The sequence below is a fragment of the Coffea arabica genome, chromosome 8e (assembly GCF_036785885.1).
Source record: "Coffea arabica cultivar ET-39 chromosome 8e, Coffea Arabica ET-39 HiFi, whole genome shotgun sequence".
NCBI lineage: Eukaryota > Viridiplantae > Streptophyta > Magnoliopsida > Gentianales > Rubiaceae > Coffea > Coffea arabica.
The window spans coordinates 5675592-5697212 of NC_092324.1; the positions used below are offsets into that span (position 1 = coordinate 5675592).

The 21621-nt window shown below is 32.5% G+C and overlaps 2 protein-coding genes and 1 non-coding gene across 3 annotated transcripts; all 3 read left to right on the plus strand.

Annotated features, from left to right (window-relative positions):
* The first annotated feature begins 5423 nt into the window (after positions 1-5423).
* LOC113703251 (hypothetical protein At1g04090-like) lies at positions 5424-7614 on the plus strand. Its single transcript, XM_027224552.2, has 2 exons — positions 5424-5569; positions 5827-7614. Exons 1-2 carry the CDS (start codon positions 5464-5466, stop codon positions 7410-7412), a joined length of 1692 nt encoding a protein of 563 aa, XP_027080353.1. The 5' UTR covers positions 5424-5463; the 3' UTR covers positions 7413-7614.
* A 4333-nt stretch (positions 7615-11947) lies between these two features.
* On the plus strand, positions 11948-14102 carry LOC113702955 (hypothetical protein At1g04090-like). The gene is made up of 2 exons (XM_027224141.2): positions 11948-12088; positions 12338-14102. Exons 1-2 carry the CDS (start codon positions 11983-11985, stop codon positions 13921-13923), a joined length of 1692 nt encoding a protein of 563 aa, XP_027079942.1. The 5' UTR covers positions 11948-11982; the 3' UTR covers positions 13924-14102.
* A 2727-nt stretch (positions 14103-16829) lies between these two features.
* Positions 16830-17025, plus strand: LOC113705167 (U2 spliceosomal RNA). The gene has a single exon (XR_003451815.1). It is a non-coding gene; the product is annotated as a U2 spliceosomal RNA (small nuclear RNA).
* The last annotated feature ends 4596 nt before the right edge of the window (positions 17026-21621 follow it).

Genomic DNA, 21621 nt, shown 5'->3' on the forward strand with positions numbered 1-21621 from the left:
ATTTAATCTTACTAATTGAACCAACTTATATTAGCTAGATCCGCTGCTCTCTATCAGCTTGCTAAGTTCCTGGTAGCGTTTGGAGTATTCCTATATTGATCTTTGCTTCAATTCCTTCTTCCATGATTGCTCAGCTTTCTTCATTGTCTGTTGGAATTGGACGCTGCCTTGTCTAGGTTTGCTGCAAGCTGGGCAAGAACACCAAAGAAATTATACTTTATTCAGCACATATAGAAATAAGCAATGTGAATGAAAAACCGGACACAGGTTACAATTTAAAAACCATTAAGCTTGTCTAGGTGTAAAATCAAATGGCAAGAGTAGTTCATCATTGTAAAATCCCATAAACTAATCCTCTATTACAAATAATCAAAGGGTATGATAGTTCATCATTGTAAAATCACATAATTGATTCTACAAATTATGTACATAAAAAAATAAATGGCATGATAGTCCCTTAACTAGGTACAAAACGTGACAAACCATACCTTGTGGTTTCGCAAACGTTATCTAGACTGTCTTGAAAATTTAGTTGAGTTGATAGAGACATTACTCAGGTGACCGTAAAATTTCTAATTCAACTTTCAAACCTTCCGCTTTCTTCCTTCCCTCTTGTAAATTTTGGAATCTCCCCTTGAATAAAGAAAAATAAATAAAAACATTATCCAGAAATTTACACTTCTGGTTGGGTAAACTATTAATTAGAATTCAATGTAAGAATTTTCCTTGGAATATCTATTTTTCGTCAACTTTTATACAAAATAAGTTTATTAACAAGTACACATCACAGTCACATCCGAATAGATTTGAATCCTTTTTCAAGGAAGTGGTATTCACAAATTTTGTAGTCAATGTCTTAAAAATGGCAAAGAACATATGAGAATGAGATTCTTAATTGGTTATAGTCTCAAGTTGTTACCGAAAGTGAAGTAGTCAATCTGTTGTAAAAGGGACTAAAATGATTATTTCATTGCATTACTGGTGATAGTTAAGCATTTGTGATTAATAGCTATTAAAAAGATCTTATAGCAAATAATTAGCAACCTTATTTCTACACCAATTTTGCACATGAATGATAGGAACTGAGTGCAAGGCAACCCCAAAAGTAATAAAATTCGAGGTTGTTCTTTTGTCGAAAAATGAAAATCATGTTTCTTCTAATTTGATGTTGATATTTATTTACTAATTGATTATTCAAGTTCCATTGATTAGTTGGTTCTCTTAAAATAACTATACTTACTACCATATAGACATGTCAATGGATCGGATCTTATTCAGATCCAACCCAGACTCATGTACTTAGATAGGGTTTGGAATTAATTTTTTAAATCCAAACCCTACTCAGATTCAAATCCTGTAAACGAGTTATGAGTTTGGGTAGGGTCTAATTTTCTATAATTCATATCTAAATCCAAATGCATACCAGACCCCACATAGACCCATGTATATATAATTAAATTATACATATATATTAGTAAATTTATAAAATATTCTAATATTCTATGGTCATTGGATCAAATACAGTAAGATTTTATGATTGTTTTCTTTTTCAACCTAATTCTTGCTGTCATTGTAATTAGTACAAACTTTTTCAGAAAAAGAAGAAAAAGTAAAAGCAAATAAATTAAAGATTGGGTGTAGATATAGTTGAAGTTTTAAAAATAAATCAGAACATTCAATAATAATTATTTTTTGAGTTCATAATATTGCATTCAGCTTCTCGAGTATTCATTTTATTATTTAAAAATAAAAATTGGATGGTATTTATATTTTTTGAAATATATATATTTTTAATTTAGTGTATTTAGAAAAATACTACGGGTACCAGATCCAAGAGAGTCGGGGTTTAGACTTATTTTTTCAGACTCATAAGCGTCTGGCCATTTGGGTTTGAATTTGAATTTGAATCCAACTAAATTTAATATGTTTGGATCTTGATTAAAAGAATCCAATCCAAACCCTATCAATTGACATGTCAACTACTATAATTCGACATACTACATTTTGAAACAAAACTTACCAACATGTATGGTACGTACCACAAAATTTTCCACATAAAACATTTTGATGCGTAAGGAATATTTTGTTTTAAGCAAAATTTGGATGAAAAACCGCAATTTACATCGGGGAGAAAGTTCTTTTAACATTTCCCGTGCACGTTAATTACCTATATCTCTAAAAACATATAAACGAAAAAAAAAATTGTTGCACTGACGTAGTCAAAGTCATAAGCAGTTACATATTTTGCCATTTGATTTATGTTTTCTTGCAAAAGTTTCCTAGTTCTCATTTAAAGGCATCTATATTGGTGGCGGCCAGGAAGAGTTCAAAGAGTCTTTTGTGCTTAATAGTTAGGGGTTGAAAAGGTGTGAGATGATTTTTAAAAAAAAGGGACCTTCATATTTTAAGTCATTAAGATAAGGCACATGTTTTCGTATTTCTTGTTTGCGTCTATGGATTGGTTATTTAACAAAAGAACTAGCTTGAATGTTATGGGCAGTATTTGTCTCAAAAAAGTGATGTGTCTTCAAAAAAGACAGCAATACTACGGGAAAAAAGTGTTTTTGTTTAGTAATATATGAGAACGTAGGACATACATGTATGATTTAGAATTTTTTTTCAAAGTTATGAATGAGAAAATTTGGTCAAAAAAAGATAAAAATCAGAAAGAAATACATACAAAAATGGAATATAAATGTTTATTAAACTTTATTAAACTTTTTCAGACAAATACGTGTAGAAAAGTGGAATAGTTTTTTTTTTTTTTTTTTGTAAGTGGGAAGTTTAAATTTAAAACCTTCTACTTGTCATCTCTCCAATCTTACCATCCAACCCAACCTCCCCCCCTCCCAACATAATTATTACTAGCTATCGAGGCACACTCGATGAGCGTGTAACTTGTTAAAAAAATATTTTTAATCGAAAGAATCACATAAATGGTGCAAGTGAATATAACTATTTTATGTAATATGTAATCAAAAGTGTATTGTATAGAAATATGTACAATGAACCATATGAACATTAAAATTTGGGAGAAAAGGTTGATTGATTAAAGAAGAATGGAGACTTTCAGAAGATGGTTTGGGAAGGAAAAAAAAACCATTGATTAGGGAGAACGTGAGAATTGGAGGGACATATTTTTGGTTAAATAGAAGTTGTGTGTCAGTTGATAATAGAGATAATAATTAATGGATAATAGAGAAGGGTAAATTTAAAAACACATAAAGTTAACAGCAAATTAACTACTTACACAGGCTTCATTATTGTAAAGATATGGAAAGGGACAAAATTTATGATGACCCATGTTCAAGGGGCTAGAATTATAAGAGTACGTATGCTAACAACAATCTTTTACACATAAAACTTGCAACAAATAAAAAAAAAAAAAGCATGCGAAATTGTAAAGGTCCCAAGTCTGAACTCGAACTTAATTCTGAATCAGACAAAGTCAAAGCAAACCACTCGATGTTGCATATCCTGTGCAACGAGGATTGGTGTCTGCAATTGAATTTTTTATTCTCTATTTCTTTTTTTTTTTAATGTCATATATATCCATGTAACATCATGTTTAAGCTAAGGTAAACTATTTAGGGAGCCCTTGTACCATTTCAATTATCCCAAATTGGACTATTATCTACTATTTTAAGTCTCAAATTGACCATTTAATAATAAACCATGTGAAATATTGACTTTTCAGTCTATTTCAACCATTAGATCTATTAAAACATTGCCCTTAGATCCATCAACTTTTATGGTGGATATATCCTAAAGGATCAAATTTTGACTCTTTTTATTATTAAGAGGCTAATTTAAAATTTAAAAAGATAAAGGACCATTTTAATGCAATTGAAATAATTTAAGAACTCCCTAAATAGTATTGTAATAGGAAGAGAGCAACTGTTACATTGGCTTTTTAATCCAAGAGCACTTTTTAAAGGTGGACATTACCAAAGTGCTTTATAACACGTTTGTACGAACAATAGTGTATATTTTCTAGTTGTTTATTTACGCCTAATGCAATTAACTAGTTAATTAACAATGCTTATGTGATGATAAGATTCAGTCTTTGATGTAGCGAAAACTAGAGAATATGTATAAATTAAAACTCTCAATTTCATACCCCATTTTCAATTTCGTACAATTTTTGGGATCTCTCAAAGTATCCTCAAGGTTAATTAGTTGTAACTTGTAACTTTTCCTTTTACTTAACAATTAAAATAATCAAAGGCGTATTTTCCGAATTAAATTTTTATTGAATGCCATGAGATATCACTTGGATGGAAAGATTGGAATTATTCTTTTCTCAAAAGCTTCAACAATGCTGGAGTTTTCGCTTTATCCTTGCCATGCAGCCGAGTCAAACTATGATTGCCGCAAATAAGATACCACCAATTTGCATTACAGACATGTGTGTATATATGTATATATGTATATATACATGTATATATGTATATAAATACTGTGTGTGTATATAGGGGAGGGATGAAACTTAAGAAATTGAGAAAAAATAGGGAGATTTGAATCCAAAACGTTTAATTCTTGAAATTTTAACCTTAACTATTAGATCAATCTTTGATAATGTATATTATATATCTCTTGTCCTACTCAAATTTCACACATGTAAATCACTAGCCATAGAGCTCAAGATGTTTAAATTCAAAAGAAATCATAATTTGCACGACAAAGTCATTCGTGGTCCATGTGTTGTTGGGACCAATCCATAAACAATCTTATTCACAGACAAAAAGAAAAAAAAAATCTGCTAATAATATTTTGTATAAAAGTCAGAGCATATGTCCATTTTATTCTATGAATGACTTCGTTAACAGGTAGAATTACTATTTTTTAAACACTTTCAGATGAAGTGTTTCACATTTAGTTTCTAATTATAAGTGGTAATTAAGGTTAGTAAAATCTCAAGGGAGGTTTGTAAAATTGTCCTTGAATGTCATGAAGCATATGCGAAAGATTTTGTTTCACCATAATTTGATGCCTAAACCAAAATTTTTAAATATCGATTTAATGACGGGACAAAAATATTGAAATTATTCTTTTTTTTTAAAAGCTTCAAGATCAAGGCTGGATTTTTTTTTTAAAAAGTTTTGTAATGCATCCAAGTCAAATTGTGCTTGCTGCTAATTAATTAAATACCAATGTGTATTATCACTTCTCCAACTTTATTTTCCCACATGTAAATCACCATCAATAAATCTGGAGATGTATAGTACAAATTCAAAAGATCATAACTTGCACGACAAAAATGAATTTGTGGTCCTTGTTTTGTTGGGACCAATCTGATAATATACCTTTTTTTTTTTCTTGAAAGATTCAACCTGCCTAGCTATTGGAATATTGGACATTGGCCACCTAATTGTTATCGAAACCTTGTTCTGTACTCTATATATAAACCCAAGCCTCATCTTTACTTCTCCTACACTACTTAAAAAAAAGGTTACTCAAAAAATGGGAAACTGTCTCCCAATCCCCTCTTTCTTACAAAAACAAAGCAAATCTTTGCCCATTGACACCATTTTCAAGTTCCCCTCTCCAATACCCACATGGTCATCAGGTTCTAATCAATTTATCTTCTTGTTTTCTTCCATTTTTAGACAATTCAAGAAAAATTAAAAGCAAGCATGGTTCACTAAATTTCCAGTCTTCTTAACTTAAAAGAGAAATCTGACCATTTTGATTTTTTTTCTTCATTTGGTATTTTTTTTCTACTAGACTGATTTTTAATTTGAAACAACAGCGGCTAAGTGATGTAAATTTGTATATATATTTCCTTTTCATTACTTGACTAATGCATTTGAGCTTGAATGACAGAGGGTGGCTTTGCAAGTGATTATATTGATCTAGGTGGACTCCAAGTGCACCAAATATCAACCTTCAATAAAGTTTGGACCATATATGGAGGAGGACCAGATAATCTTGGTGCAACATTTTATGAGCCATCCCAAATTCCAGATGGATTTTTCATGCTTGGTTCCTATAGCCAACCTAACAATCAACCCTTTTTTGGTTGGATTCTTGTTGCAAAAGACACCTCCACTGATCAATCATCAAGCAATGAAACTCTCAAGAAACCAACTGATTACACTTTAATCTGGAGCAGTGAGTCCTTGAAGACCAGCCAAGATGGCCATGGCTACATTTGGTTGCCAGTAGCACCTGATGGCTACAGAGCCGTTGGCTATGTTGTGACCGCGACACCGGACAAGCCTTCTCTTGATAAAGTCCGATGTGTTATCTCTGAACTCACTGATGAATGTGAAGCTGAAAACTGGATTTGGGGCGAAGGCAAAACAAGCAGTGATAGTGATTTCAATGTGTACAGTTCAAGGCCTAGTGTTAGAGGGATACAAGCGCAAGGCGTCGGTGTAAATACATTCATAGTCGAGAATGAATCAGATGATAATTCTTCTTCAACAACCATAGCTTGTTTGAAGAATAACAACTTCAGCAATTTTTCATCCATGCCTAATATGCAACAGGTTGAAGCATTATTTCAGGCATATTCTCCTCGGATATTCTTACACCCCAAGGAAAATTACTTTCCCTCTTCAGTCAATTGGTATTTTGAGAATGGTGCATTATTGTATACCAAGGGAGATGAGTCAAATCCTGTTGCCATCCAATATAATGGTGCCAATCTACCCCAGGGAGAATCCAATGATGGAGCTTACTGGCTGGACCTACCTGTTGACGAAAATGCCAAAGAAAAAGTCAAGAAAGGAGATCTACAAAGTGCTGAGGCTTATATCCAGATTAAACCTATGTTAGGTGCAACATTTACAGACATTGCAATTTGGATTTTTTACCCGTTTAATGGTCCTGGAACGGCTAAACTTGGATTAATCGACATCCCATTAGGCCGAACTGGCGAACATATTGGAGATTGGGAGCATTTGACCCTAAGAATCAGCAATTTTAATGGGATTTTGTACAAGGTTTATTTTTCAGAACATAGCAAAGGAATATGGGTAGATGCACCACTACTTGAATTTCATGATGGTACTAATAAACCAGTCGCATATTCGGCATTGAGTGGCCATCCAAACTATCCAAAACCAGGGCTTGTTTTGCAAGGGGCAGGTGATGTTGGAATAAGAAATGATGCAGCAAAGGGTGACAAGTTTTTGGACACGGGAGCAAAGTATTCAATAGTTTCAGCTGAGAATCTTGGCTTGGGAATTGTTGAGCCACCGTGGCTGAATTATTTGAGAAAATGGGGTCCTGATATTGTGTATGAATCTGGGGTTGAAGTTCAGAAAGTGGAAGGATCGTTGCCTGAAAATCTGAAATCTGCATTTGCAAGATTGGTGAATATTTTGCCTAAAGAAGTTTATGGGGAGGAAGGTCCTACCGGTCCAAAGGTGAAAGGTAGTTGGAGTGGGGATGAAAGATCATAAAAATATATGGTAGAGGCTTAGAGCCCACATTTCAAAATATCACAATGCATTCAAGTCAGATACCTTTTTTTTCCTGGTCATTTTTTGGGTGTTAGTTACAGCTTGTCTCATATAGCATTGATTCTTCATTGGACATATCTATTCTTTTTCTGTTTGGCTTGTAATTCTCTGGAAAATAAATGATAAGAAACACCTTCATGTACTTTTCTTTTCCAAGATGTGATTAAATTAAGCATAATGTTTCCACATGAAACACCTTCATTAGTAATTTAAAAATCCACAGGTTATACAAACATTATATGCAGTTAGTTTGTACAGTCACATTCTTGAACCAAATTAACCACTCCAACGTCCAATTTTATCAGGAAGTTTATGAAGGTAAAGCGATAAAAATAGTACTACCTATTGTAATCGATAGTTTATGCATAGCCAATTTTAGCTAAGAATACAACAAACTAAGGGTCCGTTTGTTTCGGGTGAAAATGTTTTCCAGGAAAATATTTTCCTAATTTCCCGTGTTTGGTTGCACAAAAGTTACTGAAAACATTTTCCTATGTAAAATATTTTCACTCATCTTATGGAAAACAACTTCCCTTCCAAACTTACTGAAGTTGTTTTCCGAAATGCATGCATCCCGCCTGTAGTATGTTTCAAACTTACTGAAAACATCTTGTAGTATGTTCTTTTTTTTTTTTAGTGTAAATAGGAGAATTCGAACTCAAAACCTCTTCCTTACACTCCCTTCCCCGTACCACCCAACCCAACCCTCCCACTAGTATATTCAAAATAATAATAATAAAAAAAACCTCATCCTGCTCATCCTATGCTAGTAATTAATTATGTATAATAGGGACATTCTTTTCTAGAGAAACTTTCAGCAGTGAGAGTGCAAGATATATGTTATAATAAGCATTGCATGTAATTGATATTTGACACTAAATGGCCAGCAATTTGTTTATTACTTAAGGAGATATTTTTTATTCATATATACATTTCTCCAAGATTTTTAAAATTAAACAATGAGATAAATTTTCTTATTCTGCATGGGAAAGAAGTATATAGTTATAATGTGTAGAAAGTAAAGATAGAGATAAAAGTGAAAATATTTCAAAAGTTAAATAAACACCAGAAAAATGAAGTAAGAAAATATTTTTAATAAACTAACCAAACACCTGAAAATGATGAAAGGGAAATGATTTTCATGGAAAATTACTTCCATGGAAAATATTTTCCCAAGGAAAACATTTTACTTCCAACCAAACAGACCCTAAAAAGAAAAAAAGGAATTATGAAATTTCTTATCAAATTCGTACATGAGAATGAGAATATAAATCCCATACTTGAATACACTGGAACTCTACGTACAAATACACTTCGTTAACTCTAGTAAGTAGCCATCATCGACAGCCCAATGTTGCCATTTGGCTCTCTGCAGTGTTAAGAGTCTCGTGACTAACTAGTCTAATATTTAAAATTAACTGAGATGAAGCTGAAAATAGCCTGGCTACTAGAATTCAAAGAATAAATCGTGCAAGGCAATGGTAATCATCTTCATTGTCGTTTTGCTTTGTTGAATTACACAGTAATATGATATTTATTAATCTTGGGTAAATTACATATAACCCTTGGGGTTTCGTCTATTGCCATATGATCCCTAATGTTTCAATCCACTTTACCCTCCTATGATTTTATGTAAAATGAAAATTTGACGAAAAATAACCTATGTAACATTGTTAATTGAAATACCAATAGTGCCCGTTATTAAATATTAAATCAATTAACGATTTAACTATCTCATATAAAAGTATAGGGGGATTATGTGGATAAATGTAAATACACAAGAGGTAAAGTGAATATTTATACAAATTATAAGGGAGTTACATGAAGATTAAAATTTTATCACACGTGCTTTTAGAACGCATTTGGTATAAAAGCTGTAACTGATTGTATATTTCGTCTATTTTATACTTTACATAAAGCCATAGGGGGGTTATGTAACTATTTTGAAACACATGTCAAATCACAGGCGGATTATAAGTAATTTATCCATTTTACCCATTAATCTTCTATCTCTTCTAGTAGCAGCTAAGTTGCCATTAGAATAAGAGCAAATGGCCAAGATAATCACCAAACTATTTAAAATGGCACGGTCTGGTCATAAAACTCTTTTTTTAGCCAAAAAGGTCACTCAACTATTTAAAATAGGACTATTGGGTCATGTTGGCTAATTTAACAGCTAAACTAATCGAAAAGAAGCATATTTGACCTGCTATTTTAAGTTATTAGGGGAAAAAGTCCTAAATTACAGGTCATTTTCGGTTGATTTAGCAAAGAATGACCTGAAATGTCTATTTTAAAGAGTCAAGTGACCTTTTTAGCAAAAAAAAAAAAAATTAATGACCAAATTGTACCATTTTAGATAGATTAATGATCATTCTGGCCATTTACTCTTAAAATAATAAAGTGGTGGACAAATTGTCCATTTTGATTGAGGTATATACCCGCGCCCATGAGCGGAGCCACAACAACTCAATCTTTTAGAATTTTTAGAATAGCCACAAAAAATTTAACCTTTCTATTATTGCCCCATTTTTCCTTCAGCACCCCCCCCCCCCCCAAAACAAAACCCGGGCGCAGAAATTTGATAATATTCCCTTTAACCCCACAATTGTCCCTCAAAAATTTTAAAATATTTTATGGTTACCACTATCATTTCTACAATGCAATATTAAAATAAAATATATTGTAGGATATTATTTTTATTTTCTTTCTAACAAATTTTATTCACTTAACATTAAACTTTTCTTAATTTTATGAATTACAAGTTAACCAACATTCATTTGAAACTTTTTGATCTACTGCAGAATGGGATTCGGCCCTCGATCCAATTCTACTCACTCGTGGATTCCAGGCCAGATGTTTTATAACAGTTAGATTATTCTGAAGTATTTTAGCACCTTTTCATGTTTAAAAGTGATTCATTACTAGTTTTTTGGTGTTTAAAACGTATGAGATTGAACAAGTCTCTTAACATCAATACTAACTTTGAGAACTTGATATATGCTATCAAAACTCTCCCTCTTCTTGTTGTATTTTAGAAGTAATTTGCTATATTCCTATAGCAAATACTCAGTGTAGTAAGGGCAAATAGTACCTGAAGGATAATATCATTCTTCTTTTGTTTTGTGAAATTTGGTACTGCAAATTTTTGCATTTTTACACTTTGTGTACATCAACACAAGTATCATTTTAAAACACTGTAAAATCTGAGTGGAATAGATACCCAAGACCCTGTGCTTGTTGCTGGAAGAATGGTGAAGCCATAGGAGGAGAAGCACTGCTATATTGGCTTTTTATTTAGTCCAAATGCGTTGTTTTTGAATTAAATATATCTATTCAATCACATAAGACATCACTTGGATGGAAAGATTGGAATTGGTCCTTTTTCAAAAGCCTCAACAGCAATGCTGGAGTTTTTGCTTTATCCTTCCCATGCAGTCGAGTCAAACTGTGCTGGCTGCAAATAAAAAACACCACCAATTTGCATCATACATATCTTGTTCAACTCAATTTTCACACTTGTGAATCACTAGCGATAGAGCTCAAGATATAAAAATTCGAAGGATCATAACTTGCACGACAAAATCATTCGTGGTCTATGTTTTGTTGGAACCAATCTATTGTTTTTTTTTTAATTTTTTTTTGTAGGGGATGGATTAAATTGAAGAAGTGGGGAGGGGGTTAAAGAGGGATTTGAACCCTAGAACGTCTAATTCATGAAACTTCAATTTTAGCTAGCAGAATCTGTTAAAGATCTTGCTTACGAAAAAAGAAAATAATCCTTTGTGTAAAACTTAGAGCATATGTCCCTTTTCTTCTATGAAGAGTGACTTCGTTGACAGGTAGAATTAATGATTTTTAAACGATTCAAGAAAAAGTGTTTAACATTTAGCTTCTAATTATAAGGGGTAATTGAGGACATTTAATTAACTTTATAGTCTCATAAATCTCAGCCGGATCTCGAGGAAGCATATGCAAAAGACTTTTGTTTCCCCATAATTAGATGTCTAAACCAAAATTTTTAGGAACTTAAGCACATGATCCAGCTAAGTAATTGGAAAGATTAGAATCAATGCAGATCTGGCCCTCCAATGGATTGAGGACTACGTGCATTGCTTTACTTTAGCAAATAATTAGACAAAAGAGATTGGAATTTATTCTTTTCTCTTTTCATTTAAGCATCAAGAGCAAGGCTGGTGGTTTTGCAAGGCATTCGAGTCAAACTGTGCTTGCTGCAAACTAATTAATTACCAACGTGTATAACCACATCCTGCTTAGTTTTCCCACGTGAAAATCACCATCAATAATTCTCGAGTGCATAAATTTATAGGATCATTGACTTGCACGGCAAAATGATTGGTGGCCTGTGTTTTGTAGGGACCGATCTAACTATTGGGATATTTGACTTTAGCCATCTAATTTTTATCCAGACCTCGTTTGTTGCTTTATATATAGAAACTGAAGCCTCCTCTATACTTCTCCTACACCACTTTGAAAACGTTATTAAAAAATGGGAAACCGTCTCCCAGCCACCTCTTCCTCAGAAAAACAAAGCAAATCCCTGCCCATTGACACCATCTTCAAGTTCCCCTCTTCAATGCCCAAATGGCCATCAGGTTCTAATCAATTCATCTTCTTGTTTTCTTTCATTTCTAGACATTTCAAGAAAAGTTAAAAGCATATGTGCATGGTCCACTAAGTCTCTAGTCTTCTTAGCTTATAATAGAAATTTGACCATGAAGCTACGATATGATTGTTCAATTGACTATCTTCATTTGGCCAATTTGATTTTATTTCTCTTAGATGTAGATTTGTATATATTTCCTTTTCATTACTTGACTAATGCATTTGAGCTTGAATGACAGGAGGTGGCTTTGCAAGTGATTATATTGATCTAGGTGGGCTCCAAGTGCACCAAACATCAACCTTCAACAAAGTTTGGACCATACGTGGAGGAGGACCAGATGATCTTGGTGCAACATTTTATGAGCCATCCCAAATTCCAGATGGATTTTTCATGCTCGGATCCTACAGCCAGCCTAACAATCAACCCTTTTTTGGTTGGATTCTTGTTGCAAAAGACACCTCCACTGATCAATCATCAAGCAATGAAACTCTCAAGAAACCAACTGACTACACTCTAGTCTGGAGCAGTGAGTCCTTGAAGACCAGCCAAGATGGCCATGGCTACATTTGGTTGCCAGTAGCACCTGATGGCTACAGAGCTGTTGGCTATGTCGTGACCGCGACACCGGACAAGCCTTCTCTTGATAAAGTCCGATGTGTTATCTCTGAACTCACTGATAAATGTGAATCTGAAAACTGGATTTGGGGCCAAGGCAAAACAAGCAGTGCTAGTGATTTCAATGTGTACAGTTCAAGGCCTAGTGGTAGAGGGATACAAGCTCAAGGCGTCGGTGTTAATACGTTCATAGTCAAGAATGGATCAGATGATAATTCTTCTTCAACAACCATAGCTTGTTTGAAGAATAACAACTTCAGCAATTTTTCATCCATGCCTAATTTGCAACAGGTTGAAGCACTATTCCAGGCATATTCTCCTTGGTTGTTCTTTCACCCCAAGGAAACTTACCTTCCCTCATCAGTCAATTGGTATTTTGAGAACGGTGCATTATTGTATACCAAGGGAGAGGAGCCAAATCCTGTTGCCATCCAATATAATGGTGCCAACCTTCCCCAAGGCGAATCCAATGATGGAGCATACTGGCTGGACCTACCTGTTGACAAAAACGCCAAAGAAAGAGTCAAGAAAGGAGATTTACAAAGTGCTGAGGTGTATCTCCAGATTAAACCTATGTTAGGTGCAACATTTACAGACATTGCAATTTGGATTTTTTACCCGTTTAATGGTCCTGGAACGGCTAAACTCGGATTGATCGACATCCCATTAGGCCGAATTGGTGAACATATTGGAGATTGGGAGCATTTGACACTAAGAATCAGCAATTTTAATGGGATTTTGTACAAAGTTTATTTTTCAGAACATAGCAAAGGAATATGGGTAGATGCACCACTACTTGAGTTCCATGATGGTACTAATAAACCAGTGGCATATTCGGCATTGAGTGGCCATCCAAACTATCCAAAACCGGGGCTTGTTTTGCAAGGGGCAGGTGATGTTGGAATAAGAAATGATGCAGCAAAGAGTGACAAGTTTTTGGATACGGGAGCAAAGTATTCAATAGTTTCAGCTGAGAATCTTGGCTTGGGAATTGTTGAGCCACCATGGCTGAACTATTTGAGAAAATGGGGTCCTAATATTGTTTATGAGCCTGGGGTTGAAGCTCAGAAAGTCGAAAGATTGTTGCCTCAAAATCTAAAACCTGCATTTGCCAGATTGGTGAAGATATTGCCTAACGAATTTTATGGGGAGGATGGTCCTACTGGCCCAAAGGTGAAAGGTAGTTGGAGTGGGGATGAAGGATCGTAAAAGAAGGCCAATTAAAGACTTAGAGCCCACATTTCATAGTATCACAATGCCATTAAAATCAGATACATTTGTATTTCCTTTGTTATTGCAATGTTGATTCTTCATTGGAAATATCCATTCTTTTTATGTTTGGCTTGTAATTTGTTGGACAAATAAATGATAAGAAATACTTTTACGTATTTTTCTTTTCAAAATTGTGACTAAATTAAGCGTAATGTTTTTCTTCTTGTTACCTTCGTTAGTATTAAAAAAAAAACAGAAATTATGCAAACATTAATTATATGCAGTTACATTAGGAGCCTTGTTTTTTCACATTCTTCTAACTAATTTGCCACTCCATTGTCCAATCTTCATCAAATTAACATAGAAGTTTATGAGGGTGAAATGATAAAAATACTAATAACTATTGTAACTCGTATACTCGCTGAAATTTTATATTATTTCAAGTGTCAGCCTCTTAGTGGTCGATGAAGTTTTTAAAATTTTTTTTTGGACAACAAAAGACTGAATTTGCATTACTTCAAATAGTAGACTCGTCACAAATAGCGCACGTAAAAAAGTTTTATTCCTGGCCAATTTTTGCTAAGCAAATAACCAAAAAAAATTTTTATCTGCTCAAAAAATATAACATTTCATTTAAAATTCGAATTTGACATCGACAATATACATCCCATACTTGAATTAAACCATTTGTTTGGATTGTAGTTTTCTGTAAAAATTTTTTTATGTTTTTCATAAACACGTTTTTCAATCACTTTTTTATCTCACATAAATCAAATTGTTACAGTATTTTTTTCTGCGAAAACTCCTAAAAATAATAATCTAAATGGGAAGTCTACGTACAAATACATTTCAGTGAAGTCTAGCCAGTAGCAGCCATTGACTATCCAATGTGGCCATTGGCTCTCAGAAGAGACATGCCTAACTATTTTAAAATTGCAAATTAATTGTGATGATGCTGAAATTGAAAGAATAAATCGTCAAAGTCAATGGTGATCCACGTGGGACAAGTATTCTCTTCTTCATTATCGTTTTGGTTTTTTTTTTATTCTTGATTTATTAATTTTTATTCTCTTTCAGCAGCAGTTAAGCTGCCTCTAGAATAATAAATTGCTAAATGAATTGTAAGTATACATTGGTAATGAACAATAGAAAACAATAAAAGTATGACTTATTTAATGAAAAATAAACAATAAACAGTAGAGCACTGAATAAATTATCAATAAATACTCAGTCAATAATTGAATAAAAATATAGAAAAAAGGCAGCACAGAATTGCAGCCACATTTGGGTACTTTCTTTTTCTTATGGCTCTTAAATATGATCCTTTCATAGATAACGACATTCTTAATTGGCAAAAAGAAAAAATTATTCTTATTGCTTATATATGCATCGAAGAGGTCAATCATTTAATGTTTATTCTATTTTAATGTTTACTTATGTTTGAGTGTTTGTAATTGCGCTCCTTCTTTTTTTTTTTTTTAGCATTGTGCATAATTAACAACAATCCCCCATATTTCTTGGAAAAGTATAGGAATACGATACTCAAAATTGCAAGTGAGAAATTAATTAATTTCACTTAACATGTGTCCCATTTAATTATCCCTTAATATGTGTGGAAAATTTTAAGTCACAAACCTTCACTTGATCTCCTAAATCTTGGACAATCTTAGTAATACAATATTAAATTTCTCTTTACATCTCTTTTCTTGCCCTCATTCTACTTGATGCATATATGCTACTAGAAATTTGTCCGTGCATATATTGCACGAGGTAACAATTTAATGGAAATGCGTGATATTATTTTAGTTGCATTTGGGATGTCAATGTATTTTAAAGTATTATGATCAAATGGAGAAATTTTTAAAAATTAAGTAAACAAGTAATTGAAGTGAATATTAATTATCTATTATTGTATAAATTTATTTTACAATGATAAGCAAAGAGGTATTTGTTGTAAATTTAGCGACTCCAAACCTAAAAGTGTAATTTCATAATATTAAAAATATTATATTTAATAAGGCTCATCAAGGCTATGAGATTGTAGCCCTAATTCAACAATTTATCTAGTTCATTTTCTTCAATTAGTTTGATGAAAAATAGCAAATTATATATCGAATCAATATTGGTTATCAATTATCTCCATTTGGCTACTTAATTTCTGCTTTTTTTAATGAATCCTAATAATTGAAATTAACGAATTTGACCAAGCTAACATTGTTTTTTTTAATAAATATTTTTTAATATAAATAGAGGGCTCGAACCTGAGATCTCTCACTTACACTCGCTTCTCTCGAATCACCCAATCCCTCCATTGTTTGGTTACTTATTACTTTAGCATTAAATGTTCGACCTCAAGTATTTTGACCATAAAGAGGAAAAAGTTGTAAACATATGTTACAATTTCAAGGCTTACGCATACAGTGTTGCCATAGACCTTGTGATGGTCCATTTAACTTCTTATATGTTCAATGGCTCGTACCAAAAGAATTTTCAATCACCATTTTATCTCAAATATATCACATCACAAAAAGTATTACAATATTACTTCAAATAATTTTTTCAAATAATCTCCTTTCCAAGCAAAAACATACATATTCCATCGTTTAAAAGCGGTATAAAATTTGCCGCATCCTCGGCAGTAGAATCCCAAAAACTTGAGCCTCAATAGAAGATTTTACAATTGATTGCGAAGTAAATCAAACAAATCAAAATGCAAAATTTATACTCGTGAGGAATTTTGGAGTCACGGGACCAATAGGAAGCCATTTAATCTCTTCCCCTTTAAAGCACCGCCAAAAACTTGAGGAGGGTGGATGCAACGTTATTAATCCCACATCGGCCAACGAGAGGAAGAGTCGGCAATGGCGAGGCTATAAATAATGTAACCCAATACAAAGAAAAGCATACCTTTCTCGGCCTTTTGGCTAAGATCAAGTGTAGTATCTGTTCTTATCAGTTTAATATCTGATACGTGGGCCATTGGCCCACACGATATTAACTCAATTTTTTAAAGGGGAGAGCCCAGTTTGGTAGCTTGCTACCGGGGCTCTCGAGCGTCGCCTTGGCGTGGCACTAAAGCCTGGGCCTGGCGCACCCTACCAAGTCTAGTTGAAAACTTGTTTGCGAAGAAGCCCAGCTAAGTGGGCTAGGTTTTGCAATGACAAAATTTAGTTAATCATTTGCAAGATTTGGAAGGGAAGGTAGCTCCACATTCATCTCAAATTTTAGATATGGTACCCAGCTTTTAGTTTCAAACTATTTCTTGGCCTAAGAAAAGTAAAAATTCTCTCTATAAACATATTTGAGTCCTTTAGTTTTAAGTAGAACTGTTAAATGGAATGAGCATGATTGCTCGATAAGGCTCGAGCTTGTTAATTATGATAAATTAGTCGAGTTCGAGATATGCTTGTTTAATTAACAAGTCGAGTAAGTTCAATTCATTGTTATTTGTAGTTCGATTAGACTTGATAAAAAAGAATATATGTGTTATTTATTTTACAATTCAAAAATATAAAAATTATAAATTATAAATTTTTATTAGGGTTAATTTGCACGACCTGTGCAAGCTCGGCTCGTTTGTGATAAACAAGCTCGGCTCAATATATCTAACAATATATTGAGGTTGTAGCAAAAGCATTTTGTTGTGGCTAATTGTTTTGTTGGCTATGCTTTTGCTAATTGTTCTACTCTTAATTGGGCACATAAAACATAATTGTGCAACAAGTTTAAACATATAAATTTTTCATCATTCTATTCAAATTACTTCTTTGGCCGGGGAGTGCCAAATGCTGTGGTTGATAAGTGCCGTGGACGAATTAGCCATTGGCACTGATCTTATTGCCCCTAGCAAAGGAGATGAAATAGGGATACGTGGGTGAAGAAGTCGGCTCCATTTGATTTTCATCATTCTATCTTAATGTTGTTTACCTACAAAAAATTACTGTAAATCACGACATTCCTTAACGATATATACAAATATGAGAATTTCTAAAATCAAGAAAGTGAATCATCTTTTACTTTTTTTCCATCGTTTAAGTCACATATCGCTTAATATATGAATTTTTTTAAAATACTTACTTTGATGCATGTCGTTTAGTACTCCCTCCGTCCCAAAATAAGGGACGTTTTTTGGGATTCTAACTTATTATGCATAGTTTAATCAATTTGAATGTGAGACATTTTTTTCCAATTGTGCCCCTTTGACCGATATCAAATCTTAATTGTTGTCTATGGTGATGTGAAAAGAATCTGTGGGTCCATGTAAAATGTAAGCTCTTTTTCATGCTGTTGCCAAGCACGGGCCTATTTATGGCCATCAAAATTTTTGGTGCTGTCCACGCACCTTTTTTTGGATGTCTATTTATTGCTTTTGTGGGTTCCATCATACTTGTTTTTTATTTTATCAATGTCTCTTTTGAGGCTACAAATGGAATGTTAGAGAAAAAAATTGTAGTGTGACTCAAATTTTGGGACATGAAAAAAGGTGAACTATGACAATAACAATGGGACAGTTAGTAGCTAGCAAGAGGTGAGAGATGAAGTAACAGAGACCTTCAACCTTGATCCCTAATTAGCTTGAGGTTAACAATTACACGCCAAGATTTTAGTTCTTTGTCCCATATTACAGTGTCATTACATTCGATGCTCGTCATTTTCTTCAAGACGTGGGAATACTCAGTCAATAATTGAATAAAAATATAGAAAAAAGGCAGCACGGAATAGCAGCCACATATATATATATTTTTTTTGTCAAAATTGAACAAGAATAATTCTAACCTTAAATCCACAGTAATACCAAAAGCCGGTAACTTCTGGTACCATTGAGGAGACTATAACTACACTCACACAGTAATAGCAGCCACATATGGGTACTTTCTTTTTCTTATGGCTCTTAAACATGATCCTTTCATAGATAACGACATTCTTAATTGAAAAAAGAAAAAATTATTGTTATTGCTTATATATGCATCGAAGAGGTCAATCATTTAATATTTATTCCATATTTATAGGCAGAATAATTGATATTTTTTTCATAACAAATACTTATGGGATGGGGCTAAATCCACGTTACCTCAATCTAAATCCACACCCCTAGCATTAAGATGACAATAAAGTCCTTAGGAGATTTATAGAAACTTTTTTCAATACAAAGCTTTTTTTCATATAGCAAGAGATGTTTAAAAAACTAATCACAAATTTTAATTAATCAAAATTGTTTGATACCATCATCTTAGTTATTGATCCGGTGTTTTCTAGAATTATACTTAAATCAACTTTGAAGTACAATGCACCAAAAAGGTAAAAATATTTTTTCTTAACACAATTAAAAAAAAAAATCTCTCATCTCCTTTTACATGATAAAAAGAGATAAAAACATTTTCTTCACCAACTAAGGGAAAAAAAATAAATGCCATCAAAGTGAATTAAAAAAATATTAGAAATTTTAAGATCATTCATAATGGTGTAATTTTAATGCAAATTGGTATCATCTATTTTCACCAAAAAAGACTATTTTTTGATGGAAAAAGTTTCTCCCTATAAATCCTACGGGTTTTTGGGTCAATTTAGTTATAAGTGTATGGATTTAGATTGTGGAGGTGTGGATTTAACCCCACCCATACTTATGTTTGAGTGTTTGTCATTGCACTCTTTTTAGCATTGTGCATAATTAACAACAATCCCCCATATTTCTTGGACAAGCACAGGAATACGATACTCAAAATTGTAAGTGAGAAATTAATTAATTTCACTTAACATGAGTCCCATTTAATTATCCCTTAATATGTGTGGAAAATTTTAAGTGACAAACTTTCACTTGTTCTCCAAAATCTTGGACAACCTTAGTAATACAATACTAAATTTCTCTTTACATCTCTTTTCTTGCTCCCATTCTTACGTAGACACCACATAATCACATCCTAATTGATGCATGTATGCTACTAGAATTTTGTCCGTGCATATATTGCACGAGATAACAATTTAATGGAAATGGGTGATATTATTTTAGTTGCATTTGAGATGTCAATGTATTTTAAAGTATTATGATCAAATGGAGAAATTTTTAAAAATTAAGTAAACAAGTAATTGAAGTGAATATTAATTATCTATTATTGTATAAATTTATTTTACAATGATAAGCAAAGAGGTAATTGTTGTAAATTTAACGACCCCAAACCGAAAAGCGTTTGGTAATTTCATAATATTAAAATATTATATTCAATAAGTCTCATCAAGGCTATAAAATTGTACCCCTAATTCAACCGTTTATCTAGCTCATTTTCTTCAATTTGTTTGATGGTCAATAGCAAATTATATGACGAATCAATATTGGTTATCAATTATCTCCATTTGGCTACTTAATTTCTTCTTTTTTTTTTAGTGAATCGTAATAACTGAAATTAACGAATTTGACCAACCTAACGGTGTTTGGTTACTTATTGCTTTGGTATTAAATGTTAGATCCCAAGTATTTTGACCATAAAGAGGAAAAAGTTGTAAACATAAGTTACAATTTCAAGGCTTACGATACAATGTTGTCATAGAACTTTGTGATGGTCCTTTTAACTTCTTATATGTTCAATGGCTGTACCAAAAGAATTTACAATCACCATTTTATCTCAAATATATTACATTACAAAAAGTATTATAATGTTACTTCAAATAATCTCCTTTCCAACAAAAACATACATATTCCATTATACCAAAAGAATTTTCAATCACCATTTTACCTCAATTATATCATATCAGAAAAAGTATTACAATGGGTCTGTTTGGATTAAGAGGTTTTCAAAAAAAATTTCAAATTTTGGGTCCGTTTGATAACATAAAAAAGTGCTGAAACTGAATCTTTTCAGACATTCAGATATTTTGAGTGTTTGATAAATGAAAATCTATATGCTGAATTTGTTAAGTAGTGCTGAACTTGTGTGTATTTTTTTCAGTACAAGAATTCTAACTGAATGCTTAATTCTGATAAGAATCAATAAAATTACTTCAACTATCTTATCTTATCTACCAAATATATTCTTATTTGTTAATTATACTCAAAATTTTTATCTAATTAAACAACCTGATATTCTCTATCTAATGGTTTTCTATTTCTCTTTTCTCCCTTTTTAATGACTTTCACATCTTCTCCTTACTCCTCATATAATATATTTTATATTTTATATTAATTTGATTTAGAAATAAATATTGTCATTTTCATACCTAACAATTTTAAACTAATTAAATCATAGGTTCTATTTCTTTTTTAAATGAAAAGACATAAGGGCAAAATTGTTAAGTTAAACTTATTAAGCATTCAGTTATAAATATTTATCAAATAGTATAAATAGGTTTAGCATTAAAATTCAGATATTCATATATTTCTTTTCAGTGCTTAAAATTCAGCAAATTAATTATTGTAATATTCAGATTTCAGAATTCAGACTTCAGAATTCAGATTCAGTTTATCAAACGGAATCTTTGTTTTGCTTGTATCATACACATAATTTCCAACCACTTTTTTATTTCATATACATCACATTAAATAAATATTTCAAATAATCTTCAATCCAAACAAACCCATACTTCAAATAATTTTTTCAAATAATCTCCTTTCCAAGCACAAACATACATATTCCATCGTTTAAAAGCGGTATAAAATTTGCCGCATCCTCGGCAGTAGAATCCCAAAAACTTGAGCCTCAATAG